The sequence below is a fragment of the Cariama cristata genome, unplaced genomic scaffold (genome assembly GCF_000690535.1).
Source record: "Cariama cristata isolate BGI_N322 unplaced genomic scaffold, ASM69053v1 scaffold8886, whole genome shotgun sequence".
NCBI lineage: Eukaryota > Metazoa > Chordata > Aves > Cariamiformes > Cariamidae > Cariama > Cariama cristata.
Genome location: NW_009620392.1, coordinates 51,263 through 69,389, shown reverse-complemented (window position 1 = coordinate 69,389; position 18,127 = coordinate 51,263). Strand labels below are relative to the sequence as shown.

Sequence of the window (18,127 nt, the reverse complement as noted above, 5' to 3'; positions counted from 1 at the left end):
ACTGCAGATTTATGTACAAAGATACTCATTTATGCACTGTTTTCTTATTTACTCAGGTGAAAGTAAGACGTTGTCTATGAAGTGTAATAAATTTGAAAAGTGTACTCTCTGTTTCTTTATATTCCAAAACTTTTTAGCCCCAAGTGGTTATCTATTTTAATCTGGTTACTGGTAGTGACTAAATAAAAAAGGACCCACCAGTTGTAGGAGCTCCCCAGATCTGCATGGGAAGATGCTAGTCTGTGTAGCAATATCAGATACTGGTCTTCAATAGAATATGATTATGCAACATAATCCTGAAAAAATTCACAAGGTTATATTTATTAAACTAGGATTTGTATGCATTTACCTACACCTAAAAGACAGTTTCACTTCTTAAAGCATCAACTGGTAAAATAGATAATTTTTTACAAAAAGCAATTTCATTAAAGTAAAATTTAAATTCAGGGTTCTTTTTACCTTGAAAGGTTTCATATGGCCTGTAGTAATAGTCGCCGTCAAGGCATTTGGTTTTAAAATGTGAACTAACATCAGAAGAAGGTGAAACCAGTCAAAAAAACTGCCTTCTGCAAAACAGAGTGACTGAAGATGCTGCAAAGTCTGATAATGAGGTGTCAGCAAAGTCAATGAAGACATGCAGATCTTCTCAAGCTGCTGCGATAACGAAGGTCCTTCCTATGGATGATGGCACACAGCTGAGCTATGGATCCTCCTGCAGTCTGCTCGTTTAACCTATAGCTCAGGCTGATGAGGAGCTGCTGTCCTGACAAATGAGTTCCCTCTGCTGATAAAACTAGGCTGCTCAATGCAAGACTCCCTGGCAGGAGAACAAAGTGCTGTTAACTATGTATTGCAATTACGCATTTAAACACAGCAAAGTTGATGAACCAAACTCTGAGGTTTTTTATGTCACCCTGCTACAGTTAACATCAGAGTGAGTGCATTTCAAACACCCTTCTGTTTGGCCAAAAATGGGATGAGTTTGCCTTAAAACATCCCCCAGGATGTCATTATAAGTATGTGGTGTTGATAAGGAAAACAGGACAGCGTCTTCAGCTCAAACCTTGGTAAACTTGACTTGACAACTTGACAGAAGGGGCCTTTTTCCACAGAGCCCTGCCTCTGGCCTTGATGTCAGTGCAGACTTTTTTATTCATGAATAGTCAGTACTAAGAGAAAACAAATTTCTAATAGAATAAGAAATATTTAGATGAAGCACTTTCAGGTAGCGGAGCATGAATGAATGCATCTAATTGTTGTTTTTCTTTTCCCATATGGCTGTTAGTTTCCTTTAATCACTTTGTTACAAAAAAAAAATAAATTCGGAAGAGTTGCCTTTAAAGTAAGTAAATGCTTCTGGCATTCAGTGCACTGCATGCTTCTGTTATACAGTAGCTATTCACCCACTGTTTAATATGCAATAGCATTTTAAAAGCCAGTCATACTCTTCTTTTGTGTTGTCAACAGTCTGTATCAATGTACTGCAAGACTGCAAAATACCTCTGGCTATTTTCCCGACTGGAGCACAGCAATTGTGGGACAGATCTATTCTGCACTAGAGCTGCATTTCTTTTAAATAGCTAGAAGTAACTTGGTTTACAGAAATTCTGCATAAATAATGTCATGCAAGATTTGTGGAGGAGACAGCACCTTTTAACAGACCAACTAGTGCATTTGAGATAAAACAGACAAGCCCTTTTAAAGTTCCTAGTAAGGAATAACATTAAACAAGTTTGCATTTGAAATAGATTTTGGTCTTATAGTGAAGGGCAATTAATAAAGGTGATGATGACAGCTGCTGTTGTCCAAAAAGGTCTGGAATTTAAATAATTATATAGATCTTGATCTGAAACGGGAAATAGAAGAATAAAATCTCAGTTGTTCTTTCCAGCTCTTTCACCGGTTAATGATGTCTGATATGTCCCAGTCTCTCTCACTTGTAGGAAATTGTCCAGCTGTATTGGAAGGGTCATGTAATAGTCAGAACTGGAGTTTGTCTGTATATATGAGTTGTTCATACATATACACATACCAGTGCAGAGCTAATGACAGAATCTGGAGCCGGTTACTTATAGTTCACATCATTTTCACAGGCAGTTCAGTTATGGTGGAAAATGTAAGCTAGCTAGAGAAATTATTACACTGCTTAAATAGCTCTAAGAGATCCTTCAGTTAAATTTGTGGTCTTGGGACTATGATCGTCTGTTTTATGGAGGAGAGGGAAGGGCAGCTTGGAGGGTCTCTTGCCCAACTGAACTCCCACCAGCATGAGAAAACCATTTACAGACTTCCAGTGCACCCACCCTATCTTTCAAGCTTAAATGCAGAACTAAGCAAATTTATGGGATTGTTATTCATTGTATTTTAGAGTGGTCTAGCTGTAAATTGTCCTGTACGTAGTCTTTTTCTGTTGATTTTGTGTTTGTAGTTACTCTGTTAACACCTGCCCAGCTGTTCAATCCGTGTAATTTGCTGAGTACTCACACTTCTCCTGGGTCCTGGTTATTCTGGCTTTGGGTGCATTTGTGAACATCGTAGCCACACAGACCCAAACCACAAAAATTAGGCCTAAATTTACCTGTGTTAAGTAATCTGTAACTTGTTACTTACTTTGTGATTTGTTACTTACTTTGTTAAGTATTTGTGACTTTCTTTGGTCAATAAATAAGGATTTGAACCAGGGACCAAAGTAATTTAAGGTGTGAGCAGTTATAGCCTCTGCTAAAAAGGGATAAATACTTTGTAAGTCAGCACTGCAGGCCAGAGACCTTGGGGACTGGCGGACAAGGGCAATGTGCACTTCTAATTTCCATGAAAGTTATGTTTTCAGGTTCAGTACCAAGTGTTTGCTGTTCATGTTACTTCCAATGGAAAAGAAGTCAGCATTTAGCCAAAGCCTCTGTAAAAAGCTGTTCAAAACATAACTGCTCATCTGCTTAGAAAAAGCAGCTTACTTTAGTTTGCAGAAACAGAAAGCAACTGTGAAATCCAAGACTATTAATATTTCAAAGTGTTTTGGTGACACAATAGATCATGAAAGTGAGGCTTGTATGGTATGTGATATTACCAGAAATCCAAGAAGTATTTATAGCCGCCTTCACACTTGACTATGTTTTTATTGTATAAAATACATTGATCCAAATATAAATGAAAATGATAGAAAGTTACAAAAACATGAAACAAGAAATATTATCTTTTGTCTTTATCTCCTTTCAGCCTCAATGTCTCATGCTTTCCACTTTCTCGCTCAGCTGTCTGTCTGCCCTCCTCTACCCTGGCTCCAATTTTTTTACACCTAGATTTACTGGTATTTTTAGGTCCTTTGAATTCATGTCCAATATTTCCTATTTTGAGGTGTGAAAATACCTCTAATGCTACAGGGAATTTGTTTGCTCTGAAAACCAGTCAGTAATTCAGTGCTTCTGTGGTGTTTATTTGGACTTTGAAAGTCATTCCTTCAGTGACGCAGTCTTTAAAAGCAGTTTTGAGCCCTAAGTAAGAGTTACTGTGAGGAAAATCCAAATTGGCCTAAGAAGCAGTCATAGAATTGATTGAGGAGTTCATCCCACTGTTGGACTTGTGCCTCTAAATAAATTGGATGGGTTATAAAATCTCAGTCTTATGAACCTCTGTATGTCAAGCTTAGAAACAGAAATTATTTCTTTTTAAAAAAGTTATTACTCTTATTAAAGGATTTCACATTATCTTCTCTCTGCTATAACAAATACTCTCTCTTTTTCTCTAATGAAACATGGTTATTTAGTCCTGTCCCTAGTATTAGCTGGAAGAGGTCTGATGGAAACTCATTGACAAAGAAAATCGAACACAACAAAACCAAAGCAGTTCTTGAAATCCCAGATGTTCAGCAAGAAGATGAAGGCTCTTATGAGTGCATTGCAGGAAACATTCGAGGAAGAAACATTGCAAGAGGTCAATTATTTGTCTATGGTAAGCAGATTGATTAATTTCTTCATTTATTTTTGTTTTACAGAGCATGATGGTGTTCAGATGTATTTTGCAGATGAAGTCTATTAGCCCCTTACTGGAGATATGAAATGTAGTTCAGGTTAAGCTGATTAAAAAATGATTGGAGGTCTGCAGTGACCTTCACTGAATTACATCCTCAGCAAATAAAGATATTTTGCATTAAAACTCAGATTGAAAATGCAGACTCTGCCATGATGAAGTTGTAAAGGTTAATATGAAGCAGAAAGAAATCCGTGGTACATTTACATGAAACATTAAGGGCAGGCAAAAAGATTTACTTTCAATAGCTCACAGCAGCATAAAGCTGTGCTGCCCCAGATGCAGATCAGGGAAGGATTCATGAGGTTTTGGTTCACTTGAGTGTAAGATTATTTCACCTCCTATGCTAGCTGAACTGTATTTCTCCATAAACAGATGAGGGCAAAGTAGGGGAAACTCATTCCCTCTCCTTCCTTCTTGGCTAAAAGTGGAGAATAATATTTCTATGAAACTGTTCTCCCTTTCCTCTTCCCTTCCTGCATCCATTAATTTCCTCTGATCCAAGTCACACGTGATGGTCCCTCATAGCCAGGGAGAATTGTACGCTTTTTAGTCCCATTGTTAATACCCAAAGAAAGCAACATATTTTGACTTGAATAAGAAGGGGGCACACCTTCTGTTTACCTCATAAATCTTTTAAAAGAGAAGGAAAAAATAAATAAAACATAACAGTGAAAAAAAAAATACTGAAAGCTAGACTGAGCCTACAATTAACTTCTGTTGAGAAGACCTTGGCAAGTATTTTTATTTTTTTTTTTTTTTTTAAGTAAATCTCTTCTAATGAAGAGATGCAGGCTTTGCTGATAAGCTACCAGTCTCCTGCAGCCATGGATAATATCAAGATATATGCCAGGAATAGAGTAGTCTGCTGCTGTTTTGAATATTTAATTATTTCTTTGCTTTTAGGGGGTTATTTTTGTTCTCATTGCTCACTATTTTTTGCAGAACATCCATCAAGCAGTTCCGTTAAAATTAAGTTCAGTAGATTACCTGGACATGATTGAAAACAGCATAGGCAATTACAAAATTATGATCAGTTAATATAATCTAAACCAATGTGCTTATTAAATGGGCTTTGTAAATTAATTAATAGTTGTTCACAGAGAAAAGTATAAACAGTACTCATTAAGCTTTTGCACAAGATTTTTTTTAATCATATTAGGAGTGGGCTGGTGTATTATCTACGTAATTGATTTCCTCTTGCTTAATTTCTGTGCTGCAGTGTTCTTATTCTGTAGGCAGCTTGTTTCTAGGAAATAAGGTTTCTTTCCTGGACACTGTCTGTTGCTTTGTGTATGATACCTAGATGCCATGCCTTAGGCTCTGAGAGCAATAAAAATGACATGTAATTAGAATCATTTTTCAGCATGGTGAGCTGTATCCCAAATACTTTCCTATTCTGGGAAGTGGCTCGTTGCTTGTATTAATCTAGTGTTGGACAGGCTCAAGGTACTTTGTTGGGGCAGGGTCGTGAGCTACCCCCAAAGCCACACTGTTCTGCTAGTCTCAAAGGATAACGATCCTCTTCCTAAAATGAAATTGCTTTATGTAATAACTACATGTATGTATGTGTATATATATTTATACACATTTATACGTATGGAGACTACACCATTATGATTTAATAACCCAGCCAAAAATTTTTCACGGGATGCTAAGATACTAGCCACTTATGCCGGAGGCAGAGGGATGCAACCTTGCCTCACTTGCAAGTGGCTTTGGTCTATCCCAAAGTTAGGTGGGCATTAGTCGTTCTTCATAGGTCTCACACTCATCTATATCTTGACAATTACTCTAAATGGCAGCCTACCTCAAGCTAATTCCTCCTCAGCTCAGTCCTTACATACTCAGTTGGATGTTTACAAAGCTGTTATGTGATTCCTGCAAATTCTGCTTTTATGCAGCAATGAATTAATGTCAATGTGCCACAAGTATTCAGAAGGTGTTACTCTAATCTGAGTAGCCCTAATTCCTTTGTGTAGTATTTGTATTGTAAATTACAACCAAAGAACCCATGGTCCTGAACCCATGATCTCAGGTATGTGGGTAAAAGAGAGGGGTAATATTTACAGTCTATTTTTATTAGCTACTGACTAATGATTTTGATATTTCTATTTTTGGTACACAGACTCAGATACTTTTAGAGAAAGACTATTTCTCAGAAAGTAAGGGTCTCAATGCTTTCAGAGAGCACGTCCAGAATTTCAGGCATCTAAAATCACTGCTTCTGCAAATTTTGGCCATAAAAATGAGTAATATCTAAACTGAACTCCCTGCCTACTAAACACTTGATCTCTAACATTTTCCCAAGTTAGTCCTGAAGTTTATCACCAGGGAATTGTGCACAATTCACTAGCAATATGATACAAATGTGTTGAACAAATACTAATTAGCCTTGTTATTTCCTTAATTAATGGCAGTATACCTCCAGTGAAATCACTTTTCTCCTGCTTAAAATGGTTTGCATATTCTTTTCAGCCCTCCCTGAATGGGATAAAAAAATCCAAAATGCCTTTCTGTCTCTCTATGACAGTTTATTTTGGGAATGTAAGGCAAAAGGAAAACCGAGCCCTTCCTACAGTTGGTTAAAAAATGGCCAGCCTCTCACATCAGAGGTAAGCTTCCTGTCATCTTGTTTGCTTTCTTGTTTTCCTCTCTTGTTTTTACATGATTTAGTTGCAACATTCATTTTACAGTGCGTTACCTTTTTTCAGAAATTTTATTAAATCTTAACATATCAAAATAAACATAATAGCACAAACTCTTTGCAACGCGAAGCCTCAGTACTTGGAATTCATCTTTATTGAAAATGTGTGGTATTGCCAGTTTATATATATATATGTGTAGATATACCAATTTCTTCATATGATTTATCTTATGGGGCATCTAATTGCTACAAGATATGGCAGTAGGTAAAGATAGGTTTAAAAATATCAATTATAGTTAGTGAAAGAAGGGTCTAGCCAGAAACACTAAATACATTTGTAGACATAATCTGTAATTTGGGAAACTGGTAGAACGCCAGCTGACTGTGGAAGAGCATTTCAGAGCTGGCATTGCCAACTGATCAGCCTGTAAACTTTCACTTTTTTTTTTCTGTTCTTAATCTGTAGGCTGGATGGACCTTTGGTCTCATGCAGTATGGCCATTCCTATGCTATGTTAATCCTTTAACTGAATTAGTCAGCTATGAAAATGAGTTAATATTGAGGTTAATACTTTTCTGGCACTATGTAGAGGAATAATAGACTGAAGAAAACTATATAAAGTTATAAGGAAAAGGTGAAGAAGTAAAAAATCGCTCTTAAAGGAAATAGAAGGACCAAGTGGAAAGGGAAGTAATGAAGTGGTAGGAGAGGAGGAAACAATTGGATTCAAGCACTTAAAAAACTTGATCAGATACTTATGCAGAGAGGTCTTTGACAGCCCAGCTTTGTCTTTTTCCAGGCAGTATAATTATACTTCTGTGGTGGTCAAGCTTTGGCATATCCATCTTCAGTTGCTGGCAACCTCATGGAGAATGACTTCTGTGGCAAGAGATTCTGCTGAGTTTGCATTCTGCTGAGGCCAAGTTTTCCCTTTTTATTAAGCATCTATTCAGCATCTATCGGGCATAAAATGGCATGGCTTATCTCTAATACATTTTTACTTGATTGGAAACAAATAATACTATGATTAATTTCTGTCTAGCAAGAACAGATACAGAATAATTTCCAAAACATATGAGACAAATTAGCACCTGCTGGGTTGCAGAACCAGCATTTGTTTGACTTAGTAGTACTTATTTGAAACAACTAGAGGGGGGTCCAATCTTCCATATGATTTTCTGTTGGATTAGTCCTAAAACAGAGCCCAACTAGCATCTGAGAAGGCTAGCCAGAATTTACTTGGATTGCAATTTTTCTGAAGCTGATCATTCTACTTATTGTCACCTCTTCCTAAGCTATATTATCTAGTTTCTCTCTCTTTGAAGGCAGTGATATTTAGAATCTGTCACTCTTCAATTGCATCATTTCAGTAAAAAAGAATAAAACACTCTACAGACACATTTTCAAACAACATTTTCACAGTACTTACAGTGTATTGTAAATGGAATACTTCAGGCAACAAAATGCTGAATGTTATTGCTCAATGGACAAAATGGATAGTTTGGAGGTGAAAGTACAAGGGAGGTGTAATAAAATATTCAGTCTGTCACAGCACCCTGCTTGTTGGAAATAGCACAGGAAGAATACCTTCCAGATGCTTTCTGCCTTGGGGCTGATTCTGAGGATATCGTCTACTCTTTGTCAAACCTTTCTCCCTGACCACCTAGTTGGTCATTCCTGCATTATTCGTGCTTGTGTACATGGTGTGCTTTATTCTTCTCTTTGTCTGCATAGCTCAAAAGAGCCAGCAGAGAACAGTGGGGAATTCGGCATGTGTATGAAACACGAGTGTTGCTTCAGAAGAGGCTTTTATATTCAAAGGATATTTGTAAAAATAGAATGCATGGAGAGGATAGCAAACAGCCTGGAGGTAAAAATAAGTATGAAAAAAAGATATCGGTAACAAGAGCCTCAAAAAAAAAAAAAAGTTAACAGTGGATAAGTAATGTAATGTTGTTAATTAGTTTGCAATACACCAGCCATAAACCACAGGCTGTGTTCTCACCAAATTTCCAAGCTAAATAACACTGGGCTGAGTCAGTTTGTGGTTGGGAGATCTCCAGGGAAAAGCCAGAGTATTGGAAAACAGAACTCCATGGCTCTATAGGTGTCAATCCCCCCTCTGCAAGCACCCCAAGAGAAATCCCCCTCAACAGGCTGTGCAACCGACTTAACTGTGGCAAATCAGCAAGCTAGGTTATATACCTTCAGTAGTTCACAAATACATTTTAGATGTTTGTAGGTGTTTAGCCAAGACTGTACTGTATACTGTAGCAAGGCATGCTTCCAGTAACTGCTTCAGAGGCAGGAAAGCCAGGCTAAAGGAGCAGCATAGTAATAATAGTAATATCTACTGTTTCAGACTTGCATTTGGTGATGTGATGGAATTTATACTCCCTGTTGTGGGTTTCTTCCAAACTGGTCTGTTTTGGGGAACATATTCTCTTCTCCTTTTCAGTGTCAGATTTTCCAGTGGAACTATCATTGTCTCCAAAGGCTATTAATAGTAAAATCACAAAATATTAGCTTTAAGTTATACTTGTAGCATGAAACAGGTTTTCTTCTATTTGCCAAAATAGAGAAAATAAATCTCCTTTTAATATACCAAAACCCAAGCTGTGGTCCGATTTTACCTGCTGTGCAGTTTCTTCTACTTCAGCAGAATTGCACCAAAGAAACTTAGCGTGTATAGAAATTCAAGCCATGAGGAGCATGCTCTCCCTCTGATCTGAACAGCTGCCTGTGGGTTTCCATTAGGATTTAAAAAGTGTTGGCTTTCAGTAGAACCTTCTCAGTGGATCATTTTTCTGTGACTTGTGATCTGATGACATTTGAAATGTTTCCATTATTTGAGCACCTCTGGCTCCTGTGGAGCTTTTCTGATCATCTTAGATTATCATCATCAGATTCATCTAATCAGACGAGGGGGGTAGGCCATGCTTCACCGTGCCCCCAGACAGGGCTGCGGGTGCTGCTTTTCGGGAGCCGTATGGAAGATGCTCCAGGCTCCCCGTTTCTGCCTTTGCTTCACAGTGAAGCATGCCCGCAGATTCACAGTTTGGTAATACAGAGAAGCACATGCCACAGCTGGAGCATCTGGGTAAACCTGCCCAAGGCAATGACTCTGCAGTATGTGCCTGGAGTTCTTGAAAAGTTTGAAGAGCTAAGAGGTCTGAAAACATAACCGCCATCACATAGCCGAGGTACACATCATATTTCTGATGTATTCATCCACATTGCTTTCGAGAAAATAACATTTCTGCTTCTGAATTATGATCAGGTGCATCAGTGTGATACCAAAAAACTTTGGGATTGTACACTCATTGGCTCTGTCAATGTTTTTTGCTTGTTTTTCTTTTATCAGGAAAGAATTCAAATAGAAAATGGAACTCTTATCATACCTATGCTGAATATGTCAGACTCTGGCCTCTATCAGTGTGTGGCAGAAAACAAGTACGATACTATTTATGCTAATGCTGAGTTGCGGGTGATAGGTGAGTAAATGTCACTAAAATGAGCAGGTACTAAGTGTAACAGGACGCTCATTGCAAATATATGAAATTAAGAAATGAGTAGATTAAATTCCACCTGGCAGTTCAAGTCTGTTGATATTTCTTTGCTGCTTGCTCTTCACCCGCATGCCAATGGTTTTTTAATTTTATTTCATGACTGGTTTTGAGGAAGAATGTAATCCCTTCTGTGGTCTTTTTTTATCACATACACACAAGTTTAATGAGTGCTGTTTCTCACTTAGTATTTTGAGTTATTAATAGTTATTTTGCACGTTTTAAAAGTCATTTCAGAAAGCAGGAAAAATAGTTTTAACTATAAACAAAGAGCATATGGCAAATATGTATGTAAAAACAAATAGCATGTAGCAAGTAATCTCATTAAAGATTACCAGAGATGCACATAAAGTGGAATTTGTTCATATATTATAAAAAGTATTCTGTTATATCTAAATATAAAGTTTGTTCAACAGCCAAATACTAGTGAAACCAGTAAAACACAGACTTTGAGAGCACCTAGCTGTTGTACAGGTCTTGTGTTTTCTCCTTCTCCAACAGTGAATTTTCACATAAACTACTGGAAAAATAAACATATTTAGTAACTTGTCAGCTGCATACTGTTCTGCTCTTCTTTCTTCTCATTTGTCTGTTTTTAGCTGCAGCACCCGATTTTTCCAAAAATCCTGTGAAAAAGATGTCTGTTGTTCAAGTTGGAGGTGAAGTTACAATTGGGTGTAAACCGAGCGCTTCTCCCAGAGCAGTTATTAACTGGAGAAAGGGCTCAGAGGTTCTGCGCCAGAACAAAAGGTATCGTGATAAACCAGTTGCTGGATTGTTGGGTGTTCTCTGTTTTAATAATACCATTTAAACGTCACTGAAGCACAGCTGGATTAGTATTGCTTTTGACAGCTCATTGATGAAAAACTTTGATGCCAGAGGCCTGTTTGTCTTTAACAGTGGCCATACAGTTCTGCAGATGTAAAGCTGGTTGAGAACAAAGCCAAAGCGAATACACACTGGTAATTGTATGATACATACGTTTGCGTTCATCAGCAGTTAATTCACTGCAATGCTATCAAAACTGACTGTTTACCGCACGCAAAGCCTGAGTCAATCAGCTTCATGTAGGAGACATCAGTGGAGGCTTCAGGGAAGTGGAATATACCCCCAGGCTGTGGCATAATTGCTTTGCAGCTGTACAGGTTGTACAATAACCCATAGCTAAATCAGCCTCCATATTCTCTGCCTCTTCTGTTTAGGCAGGATTTAGCCTGTGGACCAGCATACTGGTAAGCTCCTTCGCCAACCGGTATGGGGTTGCGTGATTTTCATCAGGGCTTTACTGACATTTTGTCTGTGATGGCTAATAGCTTATTTGTGATTTGCAGCAAACCATCTACGTTATTACATGCTAATGTCAATTAAATGGTAAAGTATTAAAATCAAAAGCAACTTACTGACTTGAGCAAGTTGTGAATAGTATACACAATATACAACCGTGATAATATTTCGATATACAAATGTAGACAGATGAAATGGGCAACAGTGTCTAAGAACTGTAATCTTTCTCAGCATCTCTTTCAGTTCACAAACATAACAGCAACACTGTTTCAGTCTTTGAAAATGATAATGAGCTAAAAACAGAATCAGTAGTTCATAAAGCTCTGGAAATTGAACACCAGATTTTGCACACAGGATCAGTTGCTCAGTGAGGTTAGTTTGAGTCACATAAGACTTAAAATAATCATAATTCATTAAAACAATCATAATTCATTAAAGCAACATTATCAAAAACTATGACACAAAGAAATATTTCCCTATCCCATACTGCAGTAATGTACAATACAGATCAAACTAAATCAGAAAGGTATATTTGAAAGAAAGTGCAAGTCCGAGAAGTATCTCACATAGGTACTTGCAATGAAAAAGAGAAATTTGGGTAAGCAATCCATGCCATGGATTGTACAAAACTTTCCACTGTTTCCCACCACCACCTTTCACTAATGGCAGTTTTATTTTCTATTTAACTGCTCAGCTAATGATGAAAAATATTTTTCTAAGTAGCATTCAGTCAGATCTTTATTTGCCTTTTTATTGTATGATGTATTCAACAAAAAAGTCTGTTCATTTCTATTAGACACAGCCGACCCCTTCAGTATGTAGAAGATATTCTTGCGGTTTGCCCAGAGGTAATCTCTGGATTTTCTGACATTGATGAGAACAGGAGCGAGGAGAGCACTGTTTAAAACTTACAATTTAAATAGCTGAATTAAGCCTAGATCTTGAGGTTCTAGTACCCTGATATTCCCCATCTGATTTGCTTACAAAAAATATTTACATGCTGTATACAGTATTTACTTGTGCTTCTGTATTCATTTACTAACAATAATTATTAAGCACACTGTAATTTTTGAACATCCCAGGGAGGCCTTCTGCTCCTTGGCAGTAGTAAACAAAAGGAGCAGGATTTACACTGAGGCAAAGGGAGAGAGTATTTAAACTCTCCATGTGCAAAACATTATTACCAATGTGTCCACTGGTGCAAAGTAGAATTTATGAGGCTTTTTGATTATTAAATGACAAAATAGCTAATGCCAGGGTTTTAAAGAAGAGAAAATAAATCATGTATACAGTAGTTTTTCCAGAGATCTTTGTAACAGAAACCAGAAAACGAAATAAGGCTTTGTATGGCTGTAATTAAAGTACACAGCTAATTAAAGTACTAAAATCACATCTTCCTTGCTTATAAAAAAGAGAAGGAACCTGATCTGGCTTTATACATATGATTAAACCCTGACATGTCACATACAAAGTAACTATTTTAACTAAAGCTTTCTATATTTCTGCTCCCATTTTATTGTGCAGCAATTATCATCTCTATGGACTTCTTTATTAGCTTTTTTTAAAAAAAATATTTGGTTGGGTTGTAAATGTTGGGGGAAAAAAAAAAAAAAGGAATACCAATCCCTTACAGTTCTGACAGCAAAACTGTGATGGACACATTGCTAAGTCAGTCAGATCACATAGCTTCTGCAGAATGATTTAGACAAATTCAATCTTTTGTTACAGAAATAGTGCAACTAGACCTACTCCACCCTAAGGGGAAAGAATATTCTTTCTTTTTCACCTTCTTCCTTTCAGTCACGAGAATAGTTTATTCCTGATAGTCACGCATGCATGGTCACTGCTGTCCCTGATCATCTGAGCTCTTAATATGACAAGATAACACTGCTTTATGTTAATGTTAGTTTGTAAATACATAAAGAGAAGTGTGCTAACTAGGAAGAGCTAATTAATAGACTACCCATATTAATAAAAGCAGCATGAAATAATTTTTATTTGCTTTTCTCCGAGTTTTTTTTATCAAGCCTTTTTAAGTTTATGAAGCTGCAGTATTTGGACTCCTGCTATTTGAAAAATATCTTAACATTTCCTGAGTCTGAAGCATAATCCTCTAAATCTTTTGCCAGTCCAGCAGCGAAGGTCCTCAGCCCCCTTTTCAGGGCACAGAGAGTTTCCTCCAGCTCCGTTTGTCTCCCACTTCTTTCCAGCTCAAACACATCGTTGCCCAGATCTTCAACAGCTTGTATGCTCTGATTTATGTAGAATACTTCATTGCATTTGAAGGATGCACATAAATCCTTCAAAAAATTCCCAAATCCATCAATTTTTACCTTAGACGGTAAAACAAAGCCTGAACATACCTGTACCAGGTCTGCTTACTGTTCCCAGCCTTCATGTCCCCTCTCCATTAAGTATTCTACTTCAAAATGTTCAGAAATAGCTAAATTCCACCCTCAGTCATATGGCTTACCCCCCTGAGTAGTGGGATGTGGTTTTGGTTCATGCTGCTGGCCACCTTAGAGAGTGAATTCAAGGTTATCGACTGCAGGAATCAAGAAGAAAATCCATGGTTGGCTAATCCTAGCTGGTTTTACCTGCTCTTTCTTCATGTCATCCCCCAAATCAACTTCTTTGCATCATTTGGCAGTACAGCTTCAAGTTTTCTTTTGGGCAATTAACCTCCTTCTTTGGATCAAAGTCTTGAGAAATGGGCTTTTGGGAGCAATACCACTTGTCCAGTGGGCAACCGTTTGAAAAGATTTTGTTTGCCCTTTGCCGAATGTGTGACTTTTTCCTGGTGTGTGCTGTGGATTTGAGCTCAGTGTAGAAATGAAATGCAACAAAGAAAGAGAACAAGCTTCATGCTCTGAGCTCCCACCCTGTGGCATTTGACACAGATATGAGCTATTTTAATGTATGTCATATATTCTCAGTAAGTGCAATGGGAGTTTTCTTCATCTCACTTCTATCATCCCATGTGTCCACTGAGGAAAAGAAAGAGTAGAAGGGAGCAATTAATGTATTAAATAACTCAAATGTATGTCTTGTTATCTCCTTCAGTGGATTCAGGATCAGGATCTTCATGGAAAACTTATTTTATGAAAATTCTTTTTGATTGAAGCATTTTAATAAATGGGAATTGGAACCCCTTTTGCTTTACCAGAGAGAGATGCTATTCCCTTACCATGAGTTGGGGATCCCCAAACACTGTAGTGAATACATATAAACATATGTGATTCACTCCACTAAGAATTTAAATGAGGATAGCTGAGGGAAAAGCGAGAAATGAGGTAGGCTGAAAGAATGCATTAGTCATTTACAGCACTTTCCATGCATTAATAATCAGTAATAAGCAAATATTCATAATTTAAATTGTTTTCTGGGGACTGGACAAGATGTATGTTTAGGGATCGATAAAATATGCTCAATACTTGTTGGTTCCTAGACTTGCTTGTAGGACACAGTTCAGTCTCATCTCTGTGAAGGATGGTAGTTGATTCTCTGCCATAAATAAAGCTACTCTACGTGGTAAATTCTCTCTCCCATGCCACTCTTGTGTTTGCTGTTTTGCACTCAAGTTAGTGCCATTACTCAAAGGAAACATAGGCGCTGAAATGAAAACTTGTCTTTCAACAACCTTATGCGAAGATAAGTGAGCAGATGTTGTGACTGGAGATTTCTAACAGTATGGATGGGAGGAGTTACCCGGTAATTACTGAGGTCTTACAGCTGCCCCTTAGAACCTCAAACTCAAGAGGATTCTCCTATTCCCATGTGAAACACAAGGACCCAGCAAGTTTCATTAACTAAAGAGTTGGGTCCACTCATGGCCGTGTGCTGCATCTGAACTGCTCTACCAGTCTCCTGGGCAGGACTGTTCTCCTACAGCCTCCTGAGAACTCGCAGCCACCGTCTGCTTCCACCTTTCTTCTGCTGCTCCACTGTCCAGAGTCAGATTCCAAAACATTTTAACACGTTTTCAACTTTTTTGTTATTTGGGAGAAGAATTCTGTCTTGTGATTGTTGTTGGAATTAGAGAAATAGGGAGTTAAAAAAATAAAGGCAATTAATTGGTAAACAGAAGTCCTCCATCCTGATCAAATACAACATGCAAAACATATAGTACTGTGAAATAGCGTTTCAACTTGAACCAATTTGAGAAGAAATGTGTCAGGGCAGTTCAACAAACTTCAGTGAAACATTTCAATTACCAGAATGTCAACACTGTTTGTTTAGCTTGTACTGAGACCTTCCAGAATATCCATTATCTTAAAAAAAAATCTGCTTGGGGAGGAATCAAGACAAAATGGATTGAAAATTCCAAAATTTACACTACTCTACTAACAAAGGAGGAGATTGATGTCACTTAACTTTTATTTAGCTGAAGTCAATATGCAGTCTAAGGTAGTTATTTACTTTTTCTTGGCAGGCACCTCCATCTCAAATGAGATGCCTAACTTTTAGATGAGCAAAGCTGGGGGAATGAAACCTACCCACAGTGTCTGAAAAAAAACCTCCTACCTGTATTGAAGTCAGAGCAGAGATGAGTAGCACAGGCAAAGAGAAACTTTGCTTGTCGTGCTGCTTAGTGCCACAAACCACCCTGCTTTATGCACCCGCTGTTTGCAGATAAAGGTAGTACAGACATTTGTATGCTGGTAGCAAGTTTCATATAGAAGATATTTTCTTATGCTATTCTAGCATTATTCTATTCCCAGCTTTCTACAGCAGTGCAGCTAGGTGAATAGCAACGGGATATTAATATTACTATTATTTTATTTTTTAAGTCTGGTTTTTGAAGCCTGGATTAAGTGTATCTCCATTTTTATCCTGCTTGCATTTCTACCACAAGAAGCTTTGCATAGCTTTGATGATATGCCTTAACCCTTCTATCTTATCAGTGTCTGTGTGCTTGTGAAGAAGCTAATTTCCTATTTTAGTTTTTAAATAGAGCACTTGAAGTGTGGGCATCAGCAATCAGAGCAATTCCAGATATCTTAGGCACCATCGCTGTAAGTCAACATGAATACAAATTAAGCTTATCTCTTGATGAAATTCTAATTTTGCTTAGGGAACCAATGGAATTGATTCCACATGTGCTAAATTTGATTAATAACTTCAGTTTCATTCCTTGCTAACAAATAGATTGACAGAAATCAAAGGCATGGATTTACCTGCCTGCTTTCAGTGCTTGGTCCGAACTTACATACAAAAATATGAAAACTCCTACAAAACCTGAGATTGCAGTATAGAATTGCTTTGGTTTTTCATCTCTCAGGCCACACTACTACTACATATTCGGTGCTAACCAGACAAAAGCCGTCATTACACCCTTCCCGAGGGAATGCTGAGAGCTGCAAGAAGTATTCTATGTTCTAGCTAAAAATATCTTATGCTCAGATTACAGTGGTCTCGGTTTCTATATGAATGGTAGCAGAAAAAAGGGTATTGCAAAAGACTAGTGGAGGTAGCTATAACATATTTCTTGAATATTTATTTGCTAATGAAAGTGGTATTTTTCTGTTTTCAGCATTGGCAGTAGACACAAGTGTGCAAGCGTTTGCCCATACTTCCTTCTGAATAATGTCATTGAATCCAGGAGGAACATAAAACATGGCAGTACTCACTGAAGAGTGAGTACACATGAGCAGAAATGTTTGGTGATCCAGCAAAACTAATGGTATTGTCATAAGAAAAGTTTTACAACCAAAGGGTTGCCAGAGAATGTCTCAGACTGACCTGAAGTATCTTCAGTCTTTCCTTCTTTGTGTTCCCCATCTTTCCAGTTATTTCTGTCTTCTCCCTGAAGCTGAGAGCCAAGGCAGGGGAATGGAAAAGCACATGAGTAAAAGATGAAGAGGGAGCTAGAAGCAGAAGGAAGAATGAGCACGGATGAGGGGAAGAAAAGGACAATATTTTATTTTTCTTCTTAATCTTATTTTGCTTTGTTTTTCCCCTTTCTTCTTTCTCTGTTATCTTTCCATTTGAAGTGAATCCACCGCAGAGTAATGAGAAGGCAGAAGGGGACTCCCATTCCTACTTGACCCAATGAAACATGGGTAGGTAGCAGACAGAGAATATTAGTGCAGTGGAAGACATAAGAAAAGGCCTTTTCCTTTCTTTCTCTCTCCTTAGAGAGTTTCATAATGAAACAAGCCAATAAACCTAATTTCATCATGTATTACTGACTACTTAATGCAATAGTGTTTAGTACATCAGATAGCGTGAGCATCAAGTAAGCAAATGAACCATATGTTCTCACATATAAGAAAGAATGACAACCTGTGTGATGCTGGATTTATTACAATTTCCCTTCTGTATGAGACCTCTAATACAATTTTAAATTGTTCCTACTCAACTCCTGGGAACCTTGTTCAGGTGAGCCTTTCTGAGGGGCTGTCCTACATGCTGAGATGTCCCAAGCAATCTGTCACTCTTCCATGTCATATGGAGTTGCAATAAACTAAACCCCAGTGAAAGTCGGTGTTGTGCCCTCTCTCCCTTTCGGTTCATGTTCTATCCCGCCTCAAGTGCATATTCTGATTGATGTTCAGGATTTGATCCAAAGCCAGCTAATCTCATTGGAGTTTTTCCATTGACT

At 37.7% G+C, this 18,127-nt stretch overlaps 1 protein-coding gene across 1 annotated transcript in view; it reads left to right on the top strand.

Moving 5' to 3' along the window:
• The window catches only part of CNTN3 (contactin 3 (plasmacytoma associated)), a 91,882-nt gene that overhangs the window by 39,921 nt on the left and 33,834 nt on the right, over positions 1-18,127 (top strand). Inside the window, exons 6-9 of the mRNA XM_009701612.1 lie at positions 3,764-3,948; positions 6,505-6,641; positions 10,038-10,167; positions 10,839-10,989. Coding sequence (XP_009699914.1) covers positions 3,764-3,948; positions 6,505-6,641; positions 10,038-10,167; positions 10,839-10,989 — 603 coding nt within the window. The remainder of the gene's footprint in view (positions 1-3,763; positions 3,949-6,504; positions 6,642-10,037; positions 10,168-10,838; positions 10,990-18,127) is intronic.